Source organism: Mytilus galloprovincialis, chromosome 12, assembly GCF_965363235.1.
Source record: "Mytilus galloprovincialis chromosome 12, xbMytGall1.hap1.1, whole genome shotgun sequence".
Taxonomy (NCBI): domain Eukaryota; kingdom Metazoa; phylum Mollusca; class Bivalvia; order Mytilida; family Mytilidae; genus Mytilus; species Mytilus galloprovincialis.
The window spans coordinates 32530018-32550759 of record NC_134849.1 but is presented as its reverse complement, the minus strand read 5'-3'; the positions used below and the strand labels follow the sequence as shown (position 1 = coordinate 32550759).

The 20742-nt window shown below is 30.0% G+C and overlaps 1 protein-coding gene across 7 annotated transcripts in view; it reads left to right on the top strand.

Annotated features, from left to right (window-relative positions):
* Positions 1-780: 780 nt before the first annotated feature.
* LOC143055536 (arf-GAP with SH3 domain, ANK repeat and PH domain-containing protein 1-like) overlaps positions 781-20742 on the top strand; it is a 43573-nt gene continuing 23611 nt past the window's right edge. For 4 of the 7 annotated variants that reach the window (XM_076228696.1, XM_076228694.1, XM_076228693.1 and 1 more), the window contains exons 1-16: positions 781-1006; positions 6610-6682; positions 8409-8489; positions 9233-9294; positions 10545-10669; positions 11305-11380; positions 12139-12192; positions 13344-13429; positions 14150-14309; positions 14620-14655; positions 17126-17302; positions 17835-17882; positions 18586-18631; positions 19304-19352; positions 19551-19720; positions 20109-20242. In XM_076228696.1, the coding sequence (XP_076084811.1) occupies positions 881-1006; positions 6610-6682; positions 8409-8489; positions 9233-9294; positions 10545-10669; positions 11305-11380; positions 12139-12192; positions 13344-13429; positions 14150-14309; positions 14620-14655; positions 17126-17302; positions 17835-17882; positions 18586-18631; positions 19304-19352; positions 19551-19720; positions 20109-20242 (1503 nt within the window). In that variant the 5' untranslated portion in view covers positions 781-880. Of the gene's footprint in view, positions 1007-6609; positions 6683-8408; positions 8490-9232; positions 9295-10544; positions 10670-11304; positions 11381-12138; positions 12193-13343; positions 13430-14149; positions 14310-14619; positions 14656-16264; positions 16298-17125; positions 17303-17834; positions 17883-18585; positions 18632-19303; positions 19353-19550; positions 19721-20108; positions 20243-20742 lie in introns of all 7 variants that reach the window. The other 3 variants (XM_076228697.1, XM_076228695.1, XM_076228691.1) reach the window with 2 other exon arrangements.

Here is a 20742-nt window from a genome sequence, read left to right as displayed (position 1 = left end):
CTCGATACAATCAGATGCAATTTGGAATAACTCGATATATCTGGGGCTATCATAAGTATATAGCCATAAGGTGTTTTGAAGAAATACTCTTGGATCTTAGATAAAATCAAACATTAAGAAGACTCGTTATGCTTAACATGACTGATTATATCTCAAAGCGGTAAATGGGTCGAAGGACTTGGAAGGCATGACCTGTTGCTGATCTAAATCTGCTTTTTTGAATATTATCAATAATATTCCTGGTTCATCCAGGAGAAAGAGTTCAAATATTGTTAAAAACTAAAGACTGAGTGCTCCGAAATTCGGGTAAGCATATCCTGCTAACGAAAATTGTAAATGGTGAACATCCACTTTGTATACATAACTTGTCTGTTTTGGTATAAAATAAATTTATACTCTACTTTATTCTTAATTTTACATTACATTTTTTAAATTCACATATAAATAAAATTATAATTTATAGTTTTGTTTTTAAATTATATGTAAATTATAAATTTAAGTATTTTAAGGGAAATGTTACTAGTTTTTACAAAATTGACCATATTAGGGATAGTAACTCTTTCTCTCTCAATTTATAATCAGTAATATTATGTACAATTTACACACTTCCAATAAACAGTTCTAATAATCCTAAAAGTATGCAAATGGTGGAATAAAAATATTGAAAAGATCACAACAGAAATTATTAACTTGTTTTCGATACTATTTTAAATAAGAAACATGGAAAGATAAATACAAGGTCAGGGATGCAATCATAGTTTAAGCATTTCCAATATATGCAAATTAGGGAGGCCATGTTGAATCGACAAGTGGGACAAGTTCACTTCCTGTGATATGAAAACTTCCTAAATGTTCCAACAGAAGCGTTAAATATACTGAAATGCCCGAGCAAATAACCGTCTCGGACTTTCTAAAAGAGACATGGGACGACTACAATTCACCGACGACATCGTCTTTCACCAAGAGGTTGTCGCAGTGTCGAAACACAGTGAACTCCTTAGAGGAAGTGAGTGGACAAATTATTTGTGTACAAATGTTTAGGTGTATACAACCATAAATATTCTATATACATTGCATTTTGCCAATGAATGCATACTTTTCCATTGAAAAACAATTGTTTTAATTTTTATCTGAAGGTCAAGCGTGCACAGAGTGACAGACCATTTTTTTCAAATCATTTTTACCCTGCCCTGGTCTGTCAGAGTACTTCAGCATCAGTGAAGTTAGTCCAAATAATTATGACGTCTTGAAAGGCTATTTATATTATTATGCTTTGACACGTTACAAAGGCGTCGTAAGGCGTAAAAGCATAAAAGTATAAAAGCCTTTTAGACATCATAATTATTAGGACTAAAATTTATGGACACAGATGATTCATTTTAGCATCCTTGAATCTATACACCTTATCGCTAATCCTAGCTGACACGGCCGCTTGAACTTTTGGCGTCATACATAATCACTTTTCCATTGTGGCGTCAGATATTTTGTTTTATGACGTCAAAATTTTACAGGAACCCGTGTGATATCCAGTAATGGTGGACAAATAGCGATAAGGTGTATTAGAATTTAGAGAAGTTGAATTACTTTGAAACAGCGGAAAAATATATACAGTACTCCCTTTTTTGTATTTAGAAATTAAAATATAGTAAGCCAGTCTGTCTTAACATTTGCATATATATTTCTTTTCAGTTTTAGAAAGAAAATATACCTGACTGTGTTTTATTTTAATTAGGTGGCTATAGATACGCACTATTATCAAATTCAGATTTTAATTGCACCTTAACAGATGCACATGCACAATCTAAACAGGATGTAACATGCAGTTTTGTACTACATGATCTACAACATGTTTATATTTAAACAATTCAAGAAGTTTATGAATGCATGATATTTTAAAAGCAGCAGTCAGCCCTTATTTGATACTTGACCATGATGATAGCAGTTAAAAGTTAAAAAAAAAAAGCCTCAAGTAAAATATAAAAAAATCTGAAAGATTCACATTACACACAAGTATGGAATTTGATGAAATTTGGTAAAATGGTTTATTTCACTCCAAAATCTGTATTTTCTGAAAACGAACAAATGTGGAAAAAGGAGAATTTAACAAAAATAAAAAATTCACACTGATAATAGCCTACTGACAAGCCCCATTGTACACACTCATTGTATTATGACCACTTCACTGAATAGTCTTATAACTAGTGTACATGAATAGTTGCATGTAGAATTAGTTCAATGTACATAATGAATCTTTTTTTTTATCAATAAACCTAATTTTGACATGTTGTACATACACAAATTTAAAAGAAAACCTTACTATGTGACATGTCATTGTATGTTCAACAAGGGGAGTTAATTTAAATTGCACATCACACTAGATTTACTTGCTGTTTATAATGTATTTCATGTATTAGATCTGAAAATATAAGGTAACAAACGTTGAAGGTGCTCATTACTTGATGAACTCCTGTTTATATTGTACTTAATTGAAAGTCAAAATCTGCTAGTCCTAACATTTACTAATAATGTACTTATATTACTCAATTATATTTAAGCCCCAGTTATTTAAGTTCATGACCACACTCTTCTCAGTCACCCCCTCCCCCAAGTATAGCCCCTAATAGATAATGAGAAAAGGAGAAAGGAGTAGGTTCAGCAAGACCCCTTTTTGGCCCCAAAATATAGCAGTTTTACAAAATTGTTAATATGTATACTTTTAGTTATTTATTGGACAGTAGAATGCTACTGCTACATAAATATGGGCTGTTTTTGACAATACAGTGCACATATATTGGGTACTAGCATCATTAAGTCATGCTAAATTACTGAAATCTTCACAATTTTAGCATTTTAGTTAAATTTTAGACAGTTTCTGTTTTAAATGAAAGTGGCCGCATAAGTGTTCATTCTTAATATTGAAATGTAAGTTGTATTTGATGATTATACATAACATATATAAAGGTTGAGGATGAACACGGATGCGGCCACTTTCATTTTTGACAAAAACCATCTGAAAAGTGACTTTTTTGGGCATATTTGATAGATTTTTCATATCTAAGCTAGAATCGGAGTTTTTTTTATGAGGAAATCAGTTCAAATCTTTCCCATAATATTATTGAATCAACTGTCTGAACTGAAATAGACACTTTAATGTTTAAAAAGTGTCTAAAATATTTCGTCAGAGGATCTTGAAATTTGAGGCCAAAATCGGTCCTTACCGGACCTACTCCTTTATGCTTTTATTTAAAATCATACATTTTGGTCTTATCAATGATCACAACTGATTCTATAAAGGTACGAAGTGAGGGCCTCTATCACTTTAAAGACCCCAGTAACAGGCCTAATTTTCTCAATTACCTTTAAATTATTGCATTGAATTACATTTAATTCATGTAATTATACCCTTCAATAATTATATGTAAAACGTATATACATAACTTGTGTCTATTTAAAGGTATAAGATAAATAGTACAAATATTATATTAAATAGAAAGAATGCACCATTTACTGCATTGCATAAAAAAGCTTTTTAACCATCAGGGTAATTTATGTATACATAATGATATGATATCCAGCTGACCAAGCTACAATAAGTTTTAGAAACTACATGTAGCTATAGTATCTTGTGAAACAGCTGCCTAAATGTACATGTAATTCATGTAATTCATGATTTTTGCCATGCTTATTTCTAGTCAGCATGGTCAGACTAGTAAAATTTTATTTGGACTAGCAAGTATTTGCAAAACTTTGTATAGGCACATAAGAAGAATGGCAGAATATTGGTCTTCGGACTAGAAGTTGGAAAAGTTTTTGGTGCAAACTGAACTTATACATGTAAATGTTTAACTAGAAAGCTACATGTATGTGTCCCTTGTTCAAGTTGTTTTCAAGATTTTAAACTCTACTACTTCAAAAATTTGGGAAACACTGGTGTGTGATTCTATGTAGTTATGTAATTGGATGATGTTCAAAGGTTAAGATCAGACATTTTTTTTGTTTGATGTATAGATTTAAAACTGAATGTACTTATAAACTTAAGACTATCAATTACACATGATGTATGTACTAAATCAACCACTGAATTCCTATATAGGCCAAACAAAAAATGTCTGTTTAATGAACCGCTATAGCTATCTACCATAAAAAAAAATTGACCATTTTTGATTAAGCACTACATGGAAGTCACTATGTTGCTCCTATAGATATATATGATAGACTCTATGTAAAAAAAAAAAAATTACCTACCTACCTAACCTTTTATTGTTCAGCATGTGAAAGTAAACACACATACTTTTTTGATTGGCCTAAATCAACTACTGAATTTTCTGAGGTATATTTACCGTTAAATGATCTTTAGGTTTCTGTTATATAACTCCAAACTGACCTTTTTAAAAAATTATGTTGTCAAAGTTTGCGATATTGTACCGTATTTAAACCAATTTAAAGGATGCCTATAAATAATCTATTAGTTCAGATTTTACACATTATCTGAAATTTGAGAAATGAATAAAAACATCATTGTTAATTTGTTTTCATTTTTCTATAATTACATTAGATGTATGTTTCATTATAATATTTTATTCTGATTGGCTAACTGCACATCACATGTTATTCCGTAAGCAGTTGCATTGCTCAATACAACTTTTCATTAATGATAACACGTGCTCCAACAATAAAGTGCACAGGTGAATTAAATAATAAAATATATAAAATTCGTGTTTTCATGATCATAGCTAAAAAATGTAATTATAAGTATTGAATGCTTCTTTTTGTAACTTTATAGGGTTGTAAAAGCGTTGACCGTGAGTACATTTTTAGAATGAAGCGCTTTCGCGCTTCATACAAAATGTACTTCGGTCAACGCTTTTACACCCCAATAAATTTACAAAAAGAAGCATTCAATCCTTAAGTAGGTCTATAAACCCGCAGGTCTTAAATAACCTAAATACTGATTTAAGGAATTCAATTCAAATTAAAAATTAAAGGGTCAAATAACATATTCCACATTTTTACGTACTCATCCAGTTTACACTGTTTACATTTGTAATTTTAACTGTCTAAAATTTATGAATTGGTTTCACTTTCTTTGAAAGTACAGAAAATTCTGGTTATTTGCATAGCCTTTTATCAGACATATTACATTACAATTTTTATCACAATTGTAAATGAACTTATTTGCATAGGTGATATATATATTCTCACTTTATACCTGTTCAGACTAAGAGAATTTTGTGCTTATGATTTTTAGACAAAATAAGACAAAGGGAAATATAATGTAATATTCATTTTCCATATTCATATGACCATTTGTGGGCTATCATGCTTTGGAACATTTTAAAAGTTTTTATTAATGAAAGGAACATGACTATATATATGCATTTGTATTCCAATGAGTTTTCTGGGTCATGTGCATAGTTGAATGGCATGACACATAAAGAACATTCAAGTCCTCAACCTTGCTATGAGGTTGTGATTTTTACAAGATTTGCTGTAAGATATTATTCTGATTGATACAAACATGACCATGCATTTTGTATTTGCTCAATGAGTTCTCTGGGTCATGTGCATCCTTGAATTGCATGACACATCCGTTACAATAACTTGACTTTGCTATGATTTAGCAATTTTTACAAGTTTTGCTGTACATGTAAGTACATGAAGTTTTGACCAGTTATCAATTGTACATAAAGTAAGGTTTTGACAAGTTTTGTTGTAAGTACATGAAGTATTGACCATTTAACAATTGTACAGAAAGTAAACAACAGAAATGGCTGAAGTGGTTTTTCTATACAAGGGTTATCAGTGAACAGGAAAACAACCCTGTGTGTAAGGAAGTGAGAGAAACCAACGTGTCACATGTATTTCCTCTAGATTGTGATAAATCTCTTGATTTTTTTTTAATAAAAAATTGAAATATGATTTATAATGAAAAAAATCTTCCTTGTGATTTTGTATAATTCATACAAGACTTTTTACAGTTGAAATTTATGTACAAGATTTTCTTATCCTTTTGATAAATAATCATTGATACATGGTAAAAAAGGAAGTAATTCATAAATTCGATATGCTCCTAAATTTAAAGGAATGAACCTGTTAAACTTTATGATTTGTTTGCTTTTAGTTTCTAGATGTTAAGTTTATTAAAGTTTTAAGCAAAGGGAATGGTAATACAAAGATATTTTACAAGCCCCCCTGTTAACTTTTCCTTGATGCCCCCTTTTTGTCAAAATCCTGGATGACAGGAGCCTTAAATGAGAGAACAGACCCTAAATCCTTATCAACTATCTTCATAAGAGTTATGCCCCTTGGAAACATTCATTTTATTGAAAATTGCATAGTAAAAGTGTTAAAAAGCACACATTTCTTTAAAATATGTATAAAAGGTTTTTAGATATTGCCTTTCGATGGATAAAATATGTACAAAGGGGAGACAATGCAACTCTGTCCTTGTAAATTACCTATTCTTAGTGACTAAGTGAATAGTATTTGGTAAGATAAATATGACAGACCATGCAAGACCCTCATGGGTAGTAATGGTTTTTAAAAAACCCTAATTGTCTGAAGAATTTTTGCAATAATATAATCATGTTCATGTTTTTTTAATTATAGAAACTAGATGTAGACAGAAGCAGCGTGTCAAAGATGAAGAAGTCAGTCAAAGCTTTATACAACTCCATTAAAAGTAGGTTTTCTTACTTTCGAATATAGATTTAGGAATATGTGGTATGAGTGCCAATGAGATAACTCTCAATCAAAGTCACAATTTGTAAAAAGTAAACCTTATAGGTCAAAGTTTGGCCTTCAACACAGAGCCTTTGCTCATACTGAATAGTTAGCTATAAAGGGCCTCAAAAATGACGTTTAAAACCATTCAAACGGAGAAACCAACGGTCTTATCTATAAAACATGAGAAACAAGAAACACTTATGAACCAGATCAACAAGCGACAACTATTAAACAACAGGTTCTTCATTAAGGACAGCTGTAAACAAATGCAGTGGGTTTAGAATTTTCATTAAAATATGTTTGACATAAGAAATTGCTGCAAATCTGCCTTTATGTTTCTTTCAAAATAAGCAATATAAGATTCAGAAGTGTTATATATATAACATGTACATGTATAATACATGAAAATGCAAAGGTCAAGTTTTTTATGCCCCACCTATGATAGTAGAGGGGCATTATGTTTTCTGGTCTGTGCCTCCGTTCGTCCGTGCGTCCGTTCGTCTGTGCGTCCGTCCGTTCGCTTCAGGTTAAAGTTTTTGGTCAAGGTAGTTTTTGAAGAAGTTGAAGTCCAATCAACTTGAAACTTAGTACACATGTTCCCCATGATATGATCTTTCTAATTTTAATGCCAAATTATAGTTTTGACCCCAATTTTATGGTCCACTGAACATAGAAAATGATAGTGCGAAGTTCAGGTTAAAGTTTTTGGTCAAGGTAGTTTTTTAAGAAAGTTAAAGTTACATCATCTTGAAACTTAGTACACATGTTCCCTATGATATGATCTTTCTAATTATAATTCCAAATTATAATTTTGACCCCAATTTCACGGTCCACTGAACATAGAAAATGATAGTGCGAGTGGGGCATCCGTGTACTATGGACACATTCTTGTTTAAAGCTTAAGATGATAAAATTATTATAATGCAGAAATGTTATGTACAAATGAACAATTGATTACAATTGAATGTATTGTTAGAATAAGACATGTTTTCCTGCTGAGGATAGTACTAAACTAGTGATTTCATTGTCTGACACTTAAGTTTTATTGTGAAAATTTAGAAAATGTAAACATGCATGACATAATTTGACTTAGAAATCTTTAAAATTAGTTGAATAAGTAATTTTAGAAATAAAAAGTTGAACACTAACATGTATGTCACTATGTGGATGATTAACAGTTTTTCATGAATTTTCATGGTCTTTTAGTAGCATGCATGCCTAGAATCCTGATTGTTGTGGTTTCTATCCTTGGCTGGGTCAAACAAAATACTTTTAAATTGGTATTTGCGGCAGCTAGGCTGGACTTGATGCAAATGATGTGGATGTTATCAATTAAAGATCACTGTAAAAATCTTGCCGTCCACAATAAGCAAAAAACATTCTGTAGTGAACTAAAAATGCTATAAAAGGCCTGAGATAACAAAATGTGAAACAATTGAACCAAGAAAATCTATAGATGGGCTTAATATTCAGCATCCCTTCTTCATTTGATAGTCCAAATCTAAATTGAATCTGTTTTAAAAAACTAGATTTAAGCTTTTTATTATACGTGCACTGTATGCTTGATATTCAGCACCCCTTCTTCATTTGCTATTGCAAATCTTAGTTGAATCTGTTGAAAATGACTTATTTATTTATGTTATTACTATATCAAATATATATATTAATTATCTATATTTTAGAGCATGTAGAAAATGAAGATACTTTAGCTGAGAATATCGAACATGTTGGAGAAAGTCAGTTGGAACAAGAACCTTGTGTCGGTAAATATCAAACAGTGATGAACAAATACTGGGAATTCATTCCTTATCATGCTCTACCTTCCATAGTAGTGGGGCATTATGTTATATTGACTGATTCTGTCCTTCCATCCCATATCCAGGTTAAAGTTTTGAAATAAGTTATCTTAAAGTTTTTAATTAAGATAGTTTGTGGTCTTATCAACCACATGTTCATTTTGAAATAAACTCAGTGACTGTCTTATAAATATATAGATATATCTCACCTTGAGAGATGCACACGCCTGATGAAGCTAATTTGTTTAGCGAAATATTGCGTATTTCTATTTAAAAATCTATTAGAAAATTAGCGTGTTTAAGTTATATTCTTAGACATTTATATAATTTTAATTCAGTAACTGTATCAGTTTATTTTCACAAGCTGATCCACGCTTAAATAGATTGAATGTTGATTGTTGCTATTTTTAGACATTATATATATATATATAAGTTACATGTATTTAGAGGTTTTAATAGTAAAACTGGTTTTCACATAAAATTGCAAAATGTGCATCTCTGCATAAACTAACCCCTTTACCGTATATAAAAAGAATGACAATGATCATGAAACAATAGGTAGACAAAGATCAACAACTTTTTTTATGCCATGCTTCAGTGGCTGCATAAAGTTTTATCAATGATTCAAACATTTTACAAAGATGTCACTGTATGACGTTGAGGATAAAATGATTTTTTTTTAATTAAAATGTATGTTATGTTTGTTACAGATGATGCATTTAACAAATTTTCTACAGTCACCAAAGAATTGTCTGGTTCCATGAATGAATTAGTAAGTATATGGTAATTACACCTCCATAGATAAAGAGCATAGATAAAGAGGGGAGGGGGAAGCTTGTGAGAATTATATAGACCTCTGCAATCATGTTTTGCAGAGCTGTTGACATGGTGGACTCATTTATTTTTGGCTGCTTCAATTTTCATGGATTAAGGAAAAAAAGAGATTATTGTGTGAGAATTGAATGACCTGTTACCCTTTGAACTGGCAAAGGTATTCTCCTGCAAACAAAAAAAAACTAGCAGTTAGGATATAGTCAAGTTTGCTGAAAGAATTATCAATCAATTCTTTGGACTATTATTGACGAGCTAGGTCAATTTAGAATCAAACTCATATACATATGTATAGATGTAAGAAGATTTGGTATGAGTGCCAATGAGAAATCTCTCATTCCAAGTCACAATTTATAAAAGTAAACCATTATAGGTCAAAGTACGGTCTTCAACACAGAGCCTTGGCTCACACCAAACAGCAAGTTATAAAGGGCTCCAAAAATGACAAGTGTAAAACCATCTATCAGTCTATCTTTCTAGTACACAGAAGACTTCTTTCACCAATAAAGGTGGTGTTAAACATTTAACTCTAAAAATTTCAAGGCTAGGTAAAGGATATGAAAAATACCAAGAAATCTTCAGTATACTTATACTTTGATTTAATGTTTTTATGCCCCACCTACGATAGTAGAGGGGCATTATGTTTTCTGGTCTGTGCGTCCGTTCGTCCGTCCGTTCGTTCGTTCGTCCGTTCGTCCGTCTGTCCCGCTTCAGGTTAAAGTTTTTGGTCGAGGTAGTTTTTGATGAAGTTGAAGTCCAATCGACTTCAAACTTGGTACACATGTTCCTTATGATATGATCTTTCTAATTTTAATGCCAAATTAGAGATTTTTCCCCAATTTCACGGTCCACTGGACATAGAAAAATGATAGTGCGAGTGGGGCATTCGTGTACTGAGGACACATTCTTGTTAGTTTTTCTATTTATCATATCTCAGAATAAAAACATTGCAACTCCAGAGGCTTTTTCATTTATTTAAAAATATGATTGCCAATGAAAAATTATATGTCACCGTACAGTCTTCAACAGTGAATAAACTCCATACCACATAGTTAGCTATAAAAGTCACAGAAATTACAACAATTCAAAAGTGAAAACTAACTGATTTTTTGCAAAAAGATGTTTCTCTACAATGGGTGTGCTCTGAATATTTGTCTAATATTTAAATGTCTTTTACAAAAACTTTTACAGGTATCTAAGTTACACAGTATGCTGTTATTTCCACTTGACACATTCCTGAAGAATGATTTAAAGGGTGTGAAAGGTGACCTGAGGAAACCATTAGATAAAACATGGAAAGACTATGAAACTAAATTGTAAGTACTAACTAAACATTTCAAATTATGATATTTCTTATCATAGTTATATGCATTTGTTTAATAATTACCAGTGAAGTTTGAGAAAGGAGATTTCAAATTTTGTTTTGTCAAAATAAAAAAATAAAATTCACCTGGATTTTTAATAAAAGAGAGTTGTTCAAAATATGAAATGGTGTATTAATTTATTTTTGGGGTACCATATTTATGGAATGAAGAAAAATAATATACTTTAAATTCAGAAATTATTGTGATGTTTTTATTATTGCAAAAACGTGACAAGTTTATGTTATAATTGCAATAATTTAAACTCACATTTTCAACTTTTTTATGTGAACTAAACATATTTCATATTGCAAAAATTAAAATCGCAATTTAGTCTAAAATGAAAAATCGCAATAGTGAATGTAAGCAATAATTTCACAATTTACAGTCTTGATTTTGTTGTTTTAACAAAGTTTGTTGACAACTTTTTGTTAAATGTACACCTTGTTGAACATTTTAAAAATTGCTCATCTATACAAACAAAATCCCATGAAAATTGGTTCACCAATCACAGTATACTTAAAATCAGACAGAATTTCTGTCATCCGGATTAACTGAACTTATATTATGGTGATTGTTGTTAATTTAAGTTCAAAGATAGAGAAAGAGAAGAGGCAATTGGCAAAAGAAGTTGGTATGACAAGGGAGACAATTACAGGAGCAGAGGTAGGGATTTTATCCAGAAATGAACCACATGTTTATATTTACCAATGTATGTTTGATGATGTTCATAAATAAGCATTTAAAAACTCGTCACAAAAAGTGCTTGTTAAAAAAAGAAGATATGATATGATTGCCAACAAGACAACTATCCGCCAGATACAAAATGATATAGAAGTTAACAAATATAGGTCACTGAAAGGGCTTCAACAATGAGCAAAAGCGTGAACATGTTTATGTGTTAGAATAGAAAACCTGCTTTTTATTAGACTGACAATCAGATTGGTTTTTAACCTGCTAGTTCAGAAAGTAACAGTCAAGAGGAAGACTCCTCACACTACCTGAACACAATTCTGACACCGAGCAGACTTGTTTTTTTTTCTTTTTACTTAATGCAGCATGATTTCAAGTCTTTCCTTGAACCTCGACAAAGGTCAACTTATGACCTTTCACTCTTGAGGCTAGCATGCTACCAAAAAAAAAACTCATTGTATATTAGATTGAGTAAAATCTAAAGTTCAAAAAGAATATTAAAAAAAAACAATATAAAAGATCAGTCAAAATTTACTAAATAAAAGCAACTTGTGAAATTACCTCCCTTCAGTATTAATCTAAACAAAATCTCATGAAACCAATTCAGCAAGAATTTTTTGATAGTTAATCTTCGTGCTTGTGTAAACAATCTTCGTGCTTGTGTAAACATATTAATTTCTTCATTTGTATAAAGAGGAAAAATGACATCTTATTTTTGTTTTATGTTGCAGATTGCTGAAGAAATGGAAAAAGAAAGAAAAGTATTTCAACTTCAGTTGTGTGAGGTATGAACAAATATTGGAAAATTAAATTTGAGATTAATGAATGTTCTAATTTGCATGGTTGTATATCAATTTTCTTTGAGGAAAAAATAACCAGGAGAAATGAAAATAAACTTATTCTTAATATCACTTAATGGAGCAAAGTGAGAGAAAAATAACAGATTTCTGACATAGGTCTGCTCCATTAAAACAAACATTAAATATACATTACACCAATGAAAATGAGGTATACTTCTCTTCTGCATTATACATATTTTTACCATAATAGCCCTTAGTACCAGTATCATTTAAGGGTATATTGTGGTTAAACCTGATTTAATGGTTGCAATTTGACAGTTGCATAACAGTCCAATAAAACCCCTGGTTATCCACTGAAATTGATGTTCTCTGTCATTAAATGTGAAATCATGAAGAAATCAGCCATGTCTGATGACCAAAAAAAAAACAAAAAACAACAAAACACTATAAGACAATTTCTTAAAATGAGGAACATGTCAGCTAAAATTCATTAATTTATTAAAAAAAAAAAAAATTTGATAAAACTCTTAATCCAATTATCCTTAAAATAGTTAAACTATGCACAACCATACACATTTGGATCAAATTATGTAAAAAAAACTTGCGTTTTATAGATCTAACCATTATAAGGCCATCCACATGGTAAAAACTCTGATGAATGTAAAATATAGATTCTTACACTGCAACAAGTGTATTACGATATTTCTCCACTCCAGACAGTTAAATTTTATTATTAAAAGCGTGAGTTTTAGTGTCGGAATCTGTTTCTCTAATGCTTTTTATCCTTCTTTTTCATATATTTTCAGAAACTTGTGTTCTTTATATGCAACGTCATCAAGCATTGTCGCCTTTTTTCATGACGTCATAATAGGAATATTCTGAAGAAAACAAAACATTTAGACGTCATAATCAAATTTCAACTAATCATTTGCCAAGAACAGATTTTTCACTAGTGAGGAGAAATATTTTTCTCACTACGATCAAGAAATGTGAAAATAGCACAAAAATTAGAGAAATAAAGATCTCTTAGGTTAAACATATTTCATTCTAGAAACTAAATTAAGAAGACTAAATTAAGAATGAATATATATAGCATGGTGAGTTGCATTGTATCCTTTTCTCTATCTCCATTTCAGTACTTGATACGAGTGAATGAAATCAAGACAAAGAAAGGTGTAGACTTGCTGCTGCATTTAGTAGACTACTATCGTGCACTGACAATGTAAGTACGAAATAGATGTGGATTGTCGTAAGTACCAAATAGATTGGATTGTATTGTTATCTTGAAACATGATTTTGACTGAAAAGTCACTTATGTTAAATTATAATTATTCATGGAATACAACTTTTTTGTGGATTTTTAAACATCAATTTTAAGAATGCAGACTTTGGCAAAACTATAGATATACATATCTACAATTTGTTCTGTATCTAAGAAAATTAGATGAATCAGTTTTCACTTAGAAAAATAACTTACAATATTTTGTCATTTTCCACCTACTGATTAAGGACAGGAAACTTCCACAAACTCAAATATAAATTTCAGTTTAGGTATTAGATAAAAGTTGGATAGGAAAGCTTTGATTCAATTTTCCTATGTTAAATCCTCATGACAAAGAATGATTTAGAATTTGCAGAAAAAGACATAACGTTGGTTCCTTGCATTTTATGTTTTATATTACCAGTCAATAAATTAGATCTAAGAATTAAAATATATAAAAAAATAAGACATGCTTGAACAAATAATGCCGATATATCACACTTGTAAGTACTACAGACAAACATAAATTAATATGTTTGGTCAGTCATTGAATATATTTCAATCTTTGATTTCTTGTATTAGTTATTATAAAGTACATTGTTCCCACAAAAATGCAATACTCAATTACCTGTGGTGTGACCTAATATTTAAAATACACGTTGTTTCATTTTATATTTACAGGTTCTTCCAAGAAGGACTAAAAACCATTAACCACTTCCAGTCGTTCATAGATAAGCTAGTTACTCAACTAGAGACAATCAAACGCACCCAGAATCAGGAAAGGAATGAGCTTGTCAAACTCAGGGATGCCCTGAAAGGTTCAATGGCATCTTATAAGGAAGTGAGTAGACCAAAATAAGAGGTCAAAATGTGGTGTTACTAATTCTCATAGTGAGGCTTGGATTATTCCAAAATTAAATGTAGGGGTTGGAAGGAATTTTTTCCTATAACCCCTTCTACTTACAATTAAGTTTGGAATTTCTTTTAGTCAAATTTGGGTAACTAGATAACTTTAATTTTTAAAGGCTGTATAAAAAAACCTTGAACCATCTGTTCTATTCTTCACAAAATATATGATAAAGAACTATTTTAGGGCTCGTTTTCCATTGATTGAAATGTTATCTTATAATATTCTTTTCACATTATTTAAGATGTCAATGATGGCAGAAATATTTTTGCACACTCAGGTTGGAAAATTTACTAAAACTGTTATACATTCTTATGATAACATAATTTTGCTAAGCAAAACTAACACCATTACACATGTTACATGCACAACCAATTTAGTTCAATATCAAAATTAAGAACCTTAAAAGCATGATTTATTTAGGAGTTTTAAAATTAGTTAGGTCTGCATGTGTATAGACAGCAATCTACACGATTTCTAATCATGTTTTTATAGCGTAACGTCTAACTTCTAAAATCTGTACTATGCTTTCCAGTTTTTATGAAAAGCTTTTGTTGATTCAACAAATTGCAATAAACTATATAGTTTAATTAATCTTTAATCATTTAGAGGGAAATGTTCATTCATGCTATTATCAGACAGGCAAAATAGAGAGTTGCCTTTAAGCTTATAATGTTAAAAATACATGGTATGTAGGGATGACACTTGCTCTATATATCATTGGTTTAACTGCCCTCAAAATCTGGAATCTCAAAAAACATAATAAATTTACAGTATTCCATTTTCGTAGGGTCCTTCTCATGTACCATGCATGTTTTTATAAAACATATCTAGAGAGTTGCCTAACTACTAATAATCATGATAATATTTAAAATACATGGTATTTAGGGATGGTACTCTCTCTCTATTTATAAACGGATAAATTGTAAAATCCATTGTACTACATTTTCAAAGTGTCATTCTCATACATACCATGTATGTTTAAATGGAATAACATCTAGCTGTATTAGAAAGATATCTTTATATTATTTTGTGGTTTATTTTTATTGGGCAAGCAAAACAGGAACTCAACTTTAGGACTGGTAATCTATTGTGTAAAGCTTATTTTTATGTTGAAGTGTTAATACTAGAGGAAACAATACCATCTAATTCTGTTTACCCATAATGCTTGGTTTTTTTTTGTCATTACATTTTGTCAAGAAATAAGTGTTTTTTGATTTTTTGGGGATAATTGACAGATTTCAAAATTTTAAAGTCTGTTATTTTTTCCAGAACAGGTAGAATAAGTTTTGTTATAAATGATATTGCAATATTAATGCAAGATATCTGAAAATTTGCAGAATACAGAAAGTCTTATGTTTCGTTGATTTAACTAAGCAAAATAGGTTGCATTTCCTCTAGTAACAAACACTTTTAATGTATTTATCCTGCAATTAACTATCTAACAAAACAAATAAGTAAAGAGGTAAAAATAAACTGTCCTTTGATACCAATCATTGTATATTCAATTAAATTACAAGTTGGTTTTGTATCCTCTTTAAAGTGTTTGTCCAATTAGGTTCTCTGTAAATTAGCGGCCACAGCTGAGAAATTTAAAAAAAAAAATAAAAAAAATATTTGTACAAGATTAATTGCAGGATAAAATCTATACATATTTTGTAAGAAAGAATAAAATTTATTAATACTTGTTTTGAAACAGGAGAGAATCTTAATGAGTCTTGCTTTGTATTATGTGACAAGGCATGACTCTTCAAGCTTTTCTCGTGTTGTAAAACTTTATACAAACAAATTTTATATTTTTTGTACGATGCATGTTGTCTATTTTTAGTTTGTTTTCCATGTGACCTTAAGTTATGATGCTTTTTTTTATGAATATTTTCTTTTTTTAGTTTCAGTATATTTTATTTCACTTTGAAAAAAGGGTAAAATTTTGTTTTTGTTTAGAGCCTTTTCTATACATGTTGAAGCTGAAGTGTTACTTGAAATGTTTTGTTTAAATGTAAAAGCTATTCTTCAAAATATATTAAACACCAACAAAACCATTTTTGCATAGAATTACATGTATTTGAAGAGGCTTAATTTCTTCCATCTTTTAGATTGTGGATGGTTTTATGTATGTTGGTATTGTAGCCTTTTAATAATGCCATTGCTAATTAAAAGTTTATTTTATGGTGTTATGTATGCCAATTGTTTCTTTTATATCATGGTTATAGAAACAAATAATGTTTACATTATAAAACAAAAGGCATCAGTGAATTTCTATTATACAGAATACCAGAAGAAACATATAATGATACATGTATTTTTTTACTTTGAGTTCTGATAGATCTATAATTTTGGTTAAAAATTGGAAAAGGATTTGAATTTAAAAGCTTAATAATGCATGCTTCAGAATGGAATTTTGGTATATGTGGTTCATGGTTAAAGCATGTTTGGAGATAAAATTTGAAAGAGTAATTTTGTGATTCTGTTTCTTCTACAGAACCTCAAAGCTTTACCAACATTAAAAACCCTGACATTTAAAACCATGTTTAAAGTGAGATATTTTAAAACTAGTATATTTTTTTCTCACTTACTTTGATAATTGATAAGTGTAACCAACCTCAAAAATACTTGGAGAAAAAAAAAATCAAATCATATGATACTTTGTAGTTAGGGATGTTGCTTTATTTAACACTAAAAATCCATAAACAAATAACTGTCTTAATATGTTATGTTCATAATTAAAAACAATTTTGATATCTTTCCAGCCTGCAGCCAATAAAGTATCAAGTGGATATTCCCTTCACCAGTTACAAGGCAATAAAATGCATGGTTTTGAGAAGGAGGGAAATCTTCTTAAAAAGAGTGAGGGACGAATGAAGAGAATATGGCAGAAGAGAAAATGTAGGATTGTCAATGGTATAATGTCAATTGGTCATTCGGATGTAAGTAATTAATATAGAAATAAGGAGATGTGGTATGACTGCCAATGATACAACTTGCTTAAAAAGGCAAGATGGAAAATGAAGAACTTTTAATTCAGTACTGTTCAAAGGATTTACTATGTAAGTGATAGAGCAAAATGGGAAATGAAATACCAATGAAAAAGAAAAAGAGATGATATAAAAACATGATTTAGGATTAGCAGACATTCAACAGCTTTGACAAATAAAACCAGACAAAATGAAAAAAGAACGTCCTTTAAAAACTACACATAAAACTAAAGATTGAACACATAGAATTCGAACAAAAGCAAGAGAGTTTAATTATTTCATATTCATACATCAAAAATTTGGAATCTTACTAACAGTTATTAGAAAAAGCGGAATAAAATTTATTAGATGGCAAAATGTATGATTTCTAATTATATCGATGTCCACAAATTATTATGTAGAGGAAATCTTAATATCAAAAAAATAATATCCTTTTGCTAATCATAATATGTATTAGAAAAAAGATGTGTTATGTACATTGCAGGAGAGTAAAGACCCGGTGAAATTAAATCTACTTACTTGCCAGGTTAAGGTATGTATTCATTTTGTTTTGCATACTGGTAAAAAAAAAATCATGTTGAGAAAAAAAATTATAAGTATTACTTCTAGAACATTAAGAAGAAAAAGATATTATTGAAACCATATTATGATATTCTTATAAAAATATGATATGGTATTTTTTTATAAGTATTACATCTAGTACATTAAGAAGAAACAGATGTTGTTGAAAGCTATATTATGATACAAAGCAAGATATATTTTATATTGAATATTTTTTCTTTTGACCACAAAAGTTATGGTCATTGATAATTCGGAAAATGGCACTTTTTGGCCAGACAGACACACAAAATGTGTCAAGTCAAACAAGCCTGAGAGTGCCATACATTAGAATAGAACAAGCTGCTCTCTTAAGTTAAACAATGGCTATCTACAAAATTCAGAAAACATGTTTGCTATCAATTAGATCAACAACTTATGTCTAGTTCTTTGATATCTTTGTACATTGTTCTGCTTGATCTTAGGAATAGACCTATTAAAGTGATTCCTATTTCTGGATATTTGCCGATGGACGTTAAGCAACCAATAATCAATCAATCTATTTTAGGATATAAGCTCTTTCTCTTACTATATAGGTAAAATAAATGTGTCATTCAGAAGTTAAGGTTTGTATATATATATATTTGTATCATTCTGCAATTTTCAAGAAGAACTATTTTTATTTTTTTGTTTTTCAGTTAGTACATGATGATCCTGGTAAAAAGTGTTTTGATCTAGTCTCTCGTAAGTGTTGCTTATTAAATGTGTATTTTTGTATTTAAAACCGTAGGGGCATGTTGGTCAAAGGAATTGCTACCAAGTTAAATAATCTCAACATGCCCAACAACTGTGAATTGTTTCTTTGGTGCACACATTCTTTTCTAATCCAAGATTTTTTTAAAAGTTGATTTATAAAAAGAAAAATCATATTTCATATGAGCATTGATAAGGAAGGTCCTTTTCAATCAATGTTTTGACTTTTTAAAGTAAAAAGAAAAAAAACAGTTTCTAAAAATTAAATTAGAACTGTTCCATTAAAACATACTTGGTACCAAAGGAAGGATGTTAGAACATGGGTTAACCACCTGTACAAGCAATTTTAGAAATTCTCTTACACTTTCACTGTACAAAAACATGCACCCATAGATGAAATTTTGAAGTGTCTTCACTAGGTTCTGTGTATGTTTTTATGAAACTCGATTTACATAAGTGAGGTACATAGTTTTATTCATAAACTGCAACCAAATAATATACAGTACTCTGAATAATGATAATCAGTGGTTACTGTTTTGTCTTCACTAATAAATAAGAAAATTTGTGCTTTTCATGTAGAAGTATAATTGTTTTGACAATGAGAGTTAACAAACATCATACAATAATTACATATGAGTTGAATCTATTTTTTTGTCATTATAGAAAACAGAACCTATCATTTCCAAGCTGAAGATGAGGAAAGCATGAAAGAGTAAGTTTACTTCCAGTAGTTTAACTTAAAAGATGAAAAATATAAATCAGGCAGAAGTTTTTTTTTTATTCTTTGCAGTAGGTTACCTACAAACCTTAGAATTTTGAAAAATCTTGGATAGTATAAGTATGGCTAGGTAAGTTGATTGATAACCTATAGACTTTTTTTTCCACATTTCTCATTATTCTATTTGAACAGGTGGATATCTGTTTTAAATAATGCCAAAGAACAAGTATTAATGAAAGCTTTTCACGACAACACAAATTCTCCCTGTATAAACCAAAATGTTAAAGAACTGACGGGGAGTATTCTACAAATTGTTAAAAGGTTGCCTGGCAACAACGTCTGCTGCGACTGCAATGCAAAAGGTAAGAAATACTATTTTTTTTCTTCTAAAAAGTGCATTCTAATGTATTTATCTAACTCTAGGAACGAATATGTTGGTGATTCTACTAAAATATTAAAAATTCCTTTTAAAATTAAACGTAAAAAACATATAACTTTAAGATGTTTGGTGCATTTGTTAATATATTTGAATACTTTCAATAAATTGTCTAAATACTGTCAAGCTGTCGGTTGAAATTGTGATCATAATGCGAATGGAAGTCAACTGTTCCTATTAAAAATATTGGACTATCATGGCTATTTTATTTCTGAGAGTGAGAAATTTTTATTTATCTATTTGAATACATTTCAGATCCCGAGTTGCTGTCCAATAATTTAGCTGTATTATCTGTTTATTTTGATACATTTCAGATCCCGAGTGGCTGTCCACAAATTTAGGTGTATTAATCTGTTTAGAATGCTGTGGTATCCATAGACAGTTAGGTGTACATATTTCTAGAACTCAGAGTATTGTTATAGATGAATTAGGAACCTCACAACTACTGGTATGTATACTCTATATAAAGGAGAGGACGTTCTAAGTTGAAAAACTTGTGTCTGCCACTTTAGTAAAAAATTTTATTGAAAATTTGAACAGTTTAAAAACTTTTAACATTGTCAATGGTTTTAGACAATACAATTAGTTCAAACTATAATAAAGGAGTTAATTGTTATGATTGTCAAATCAATTCTTGAGAAGATGGATCATGGTGAGTTAGGGTGTTATATTTGCTCTTGCCTTCTATCCCTCCTCTCCCAATCAATTTTTTTTCAAAGTTTTCTCTTTCAAATACCTTAATTGTAGTTACAGTGACAACTTTAATTTAACCATGTAAAATTCTAAATTATTGTATGCATCTGTAATTAATTTTGTCATTTTTGACTAAAATGGGATTTTAAATTTTGCTATATTGAGAAAAATCCTGTCTAATCCATATACAATATTTTAATATGGGAGTTTGAATTATTGCGTTCATAACCCTGTTGCATTTTTAGCAATAATAAA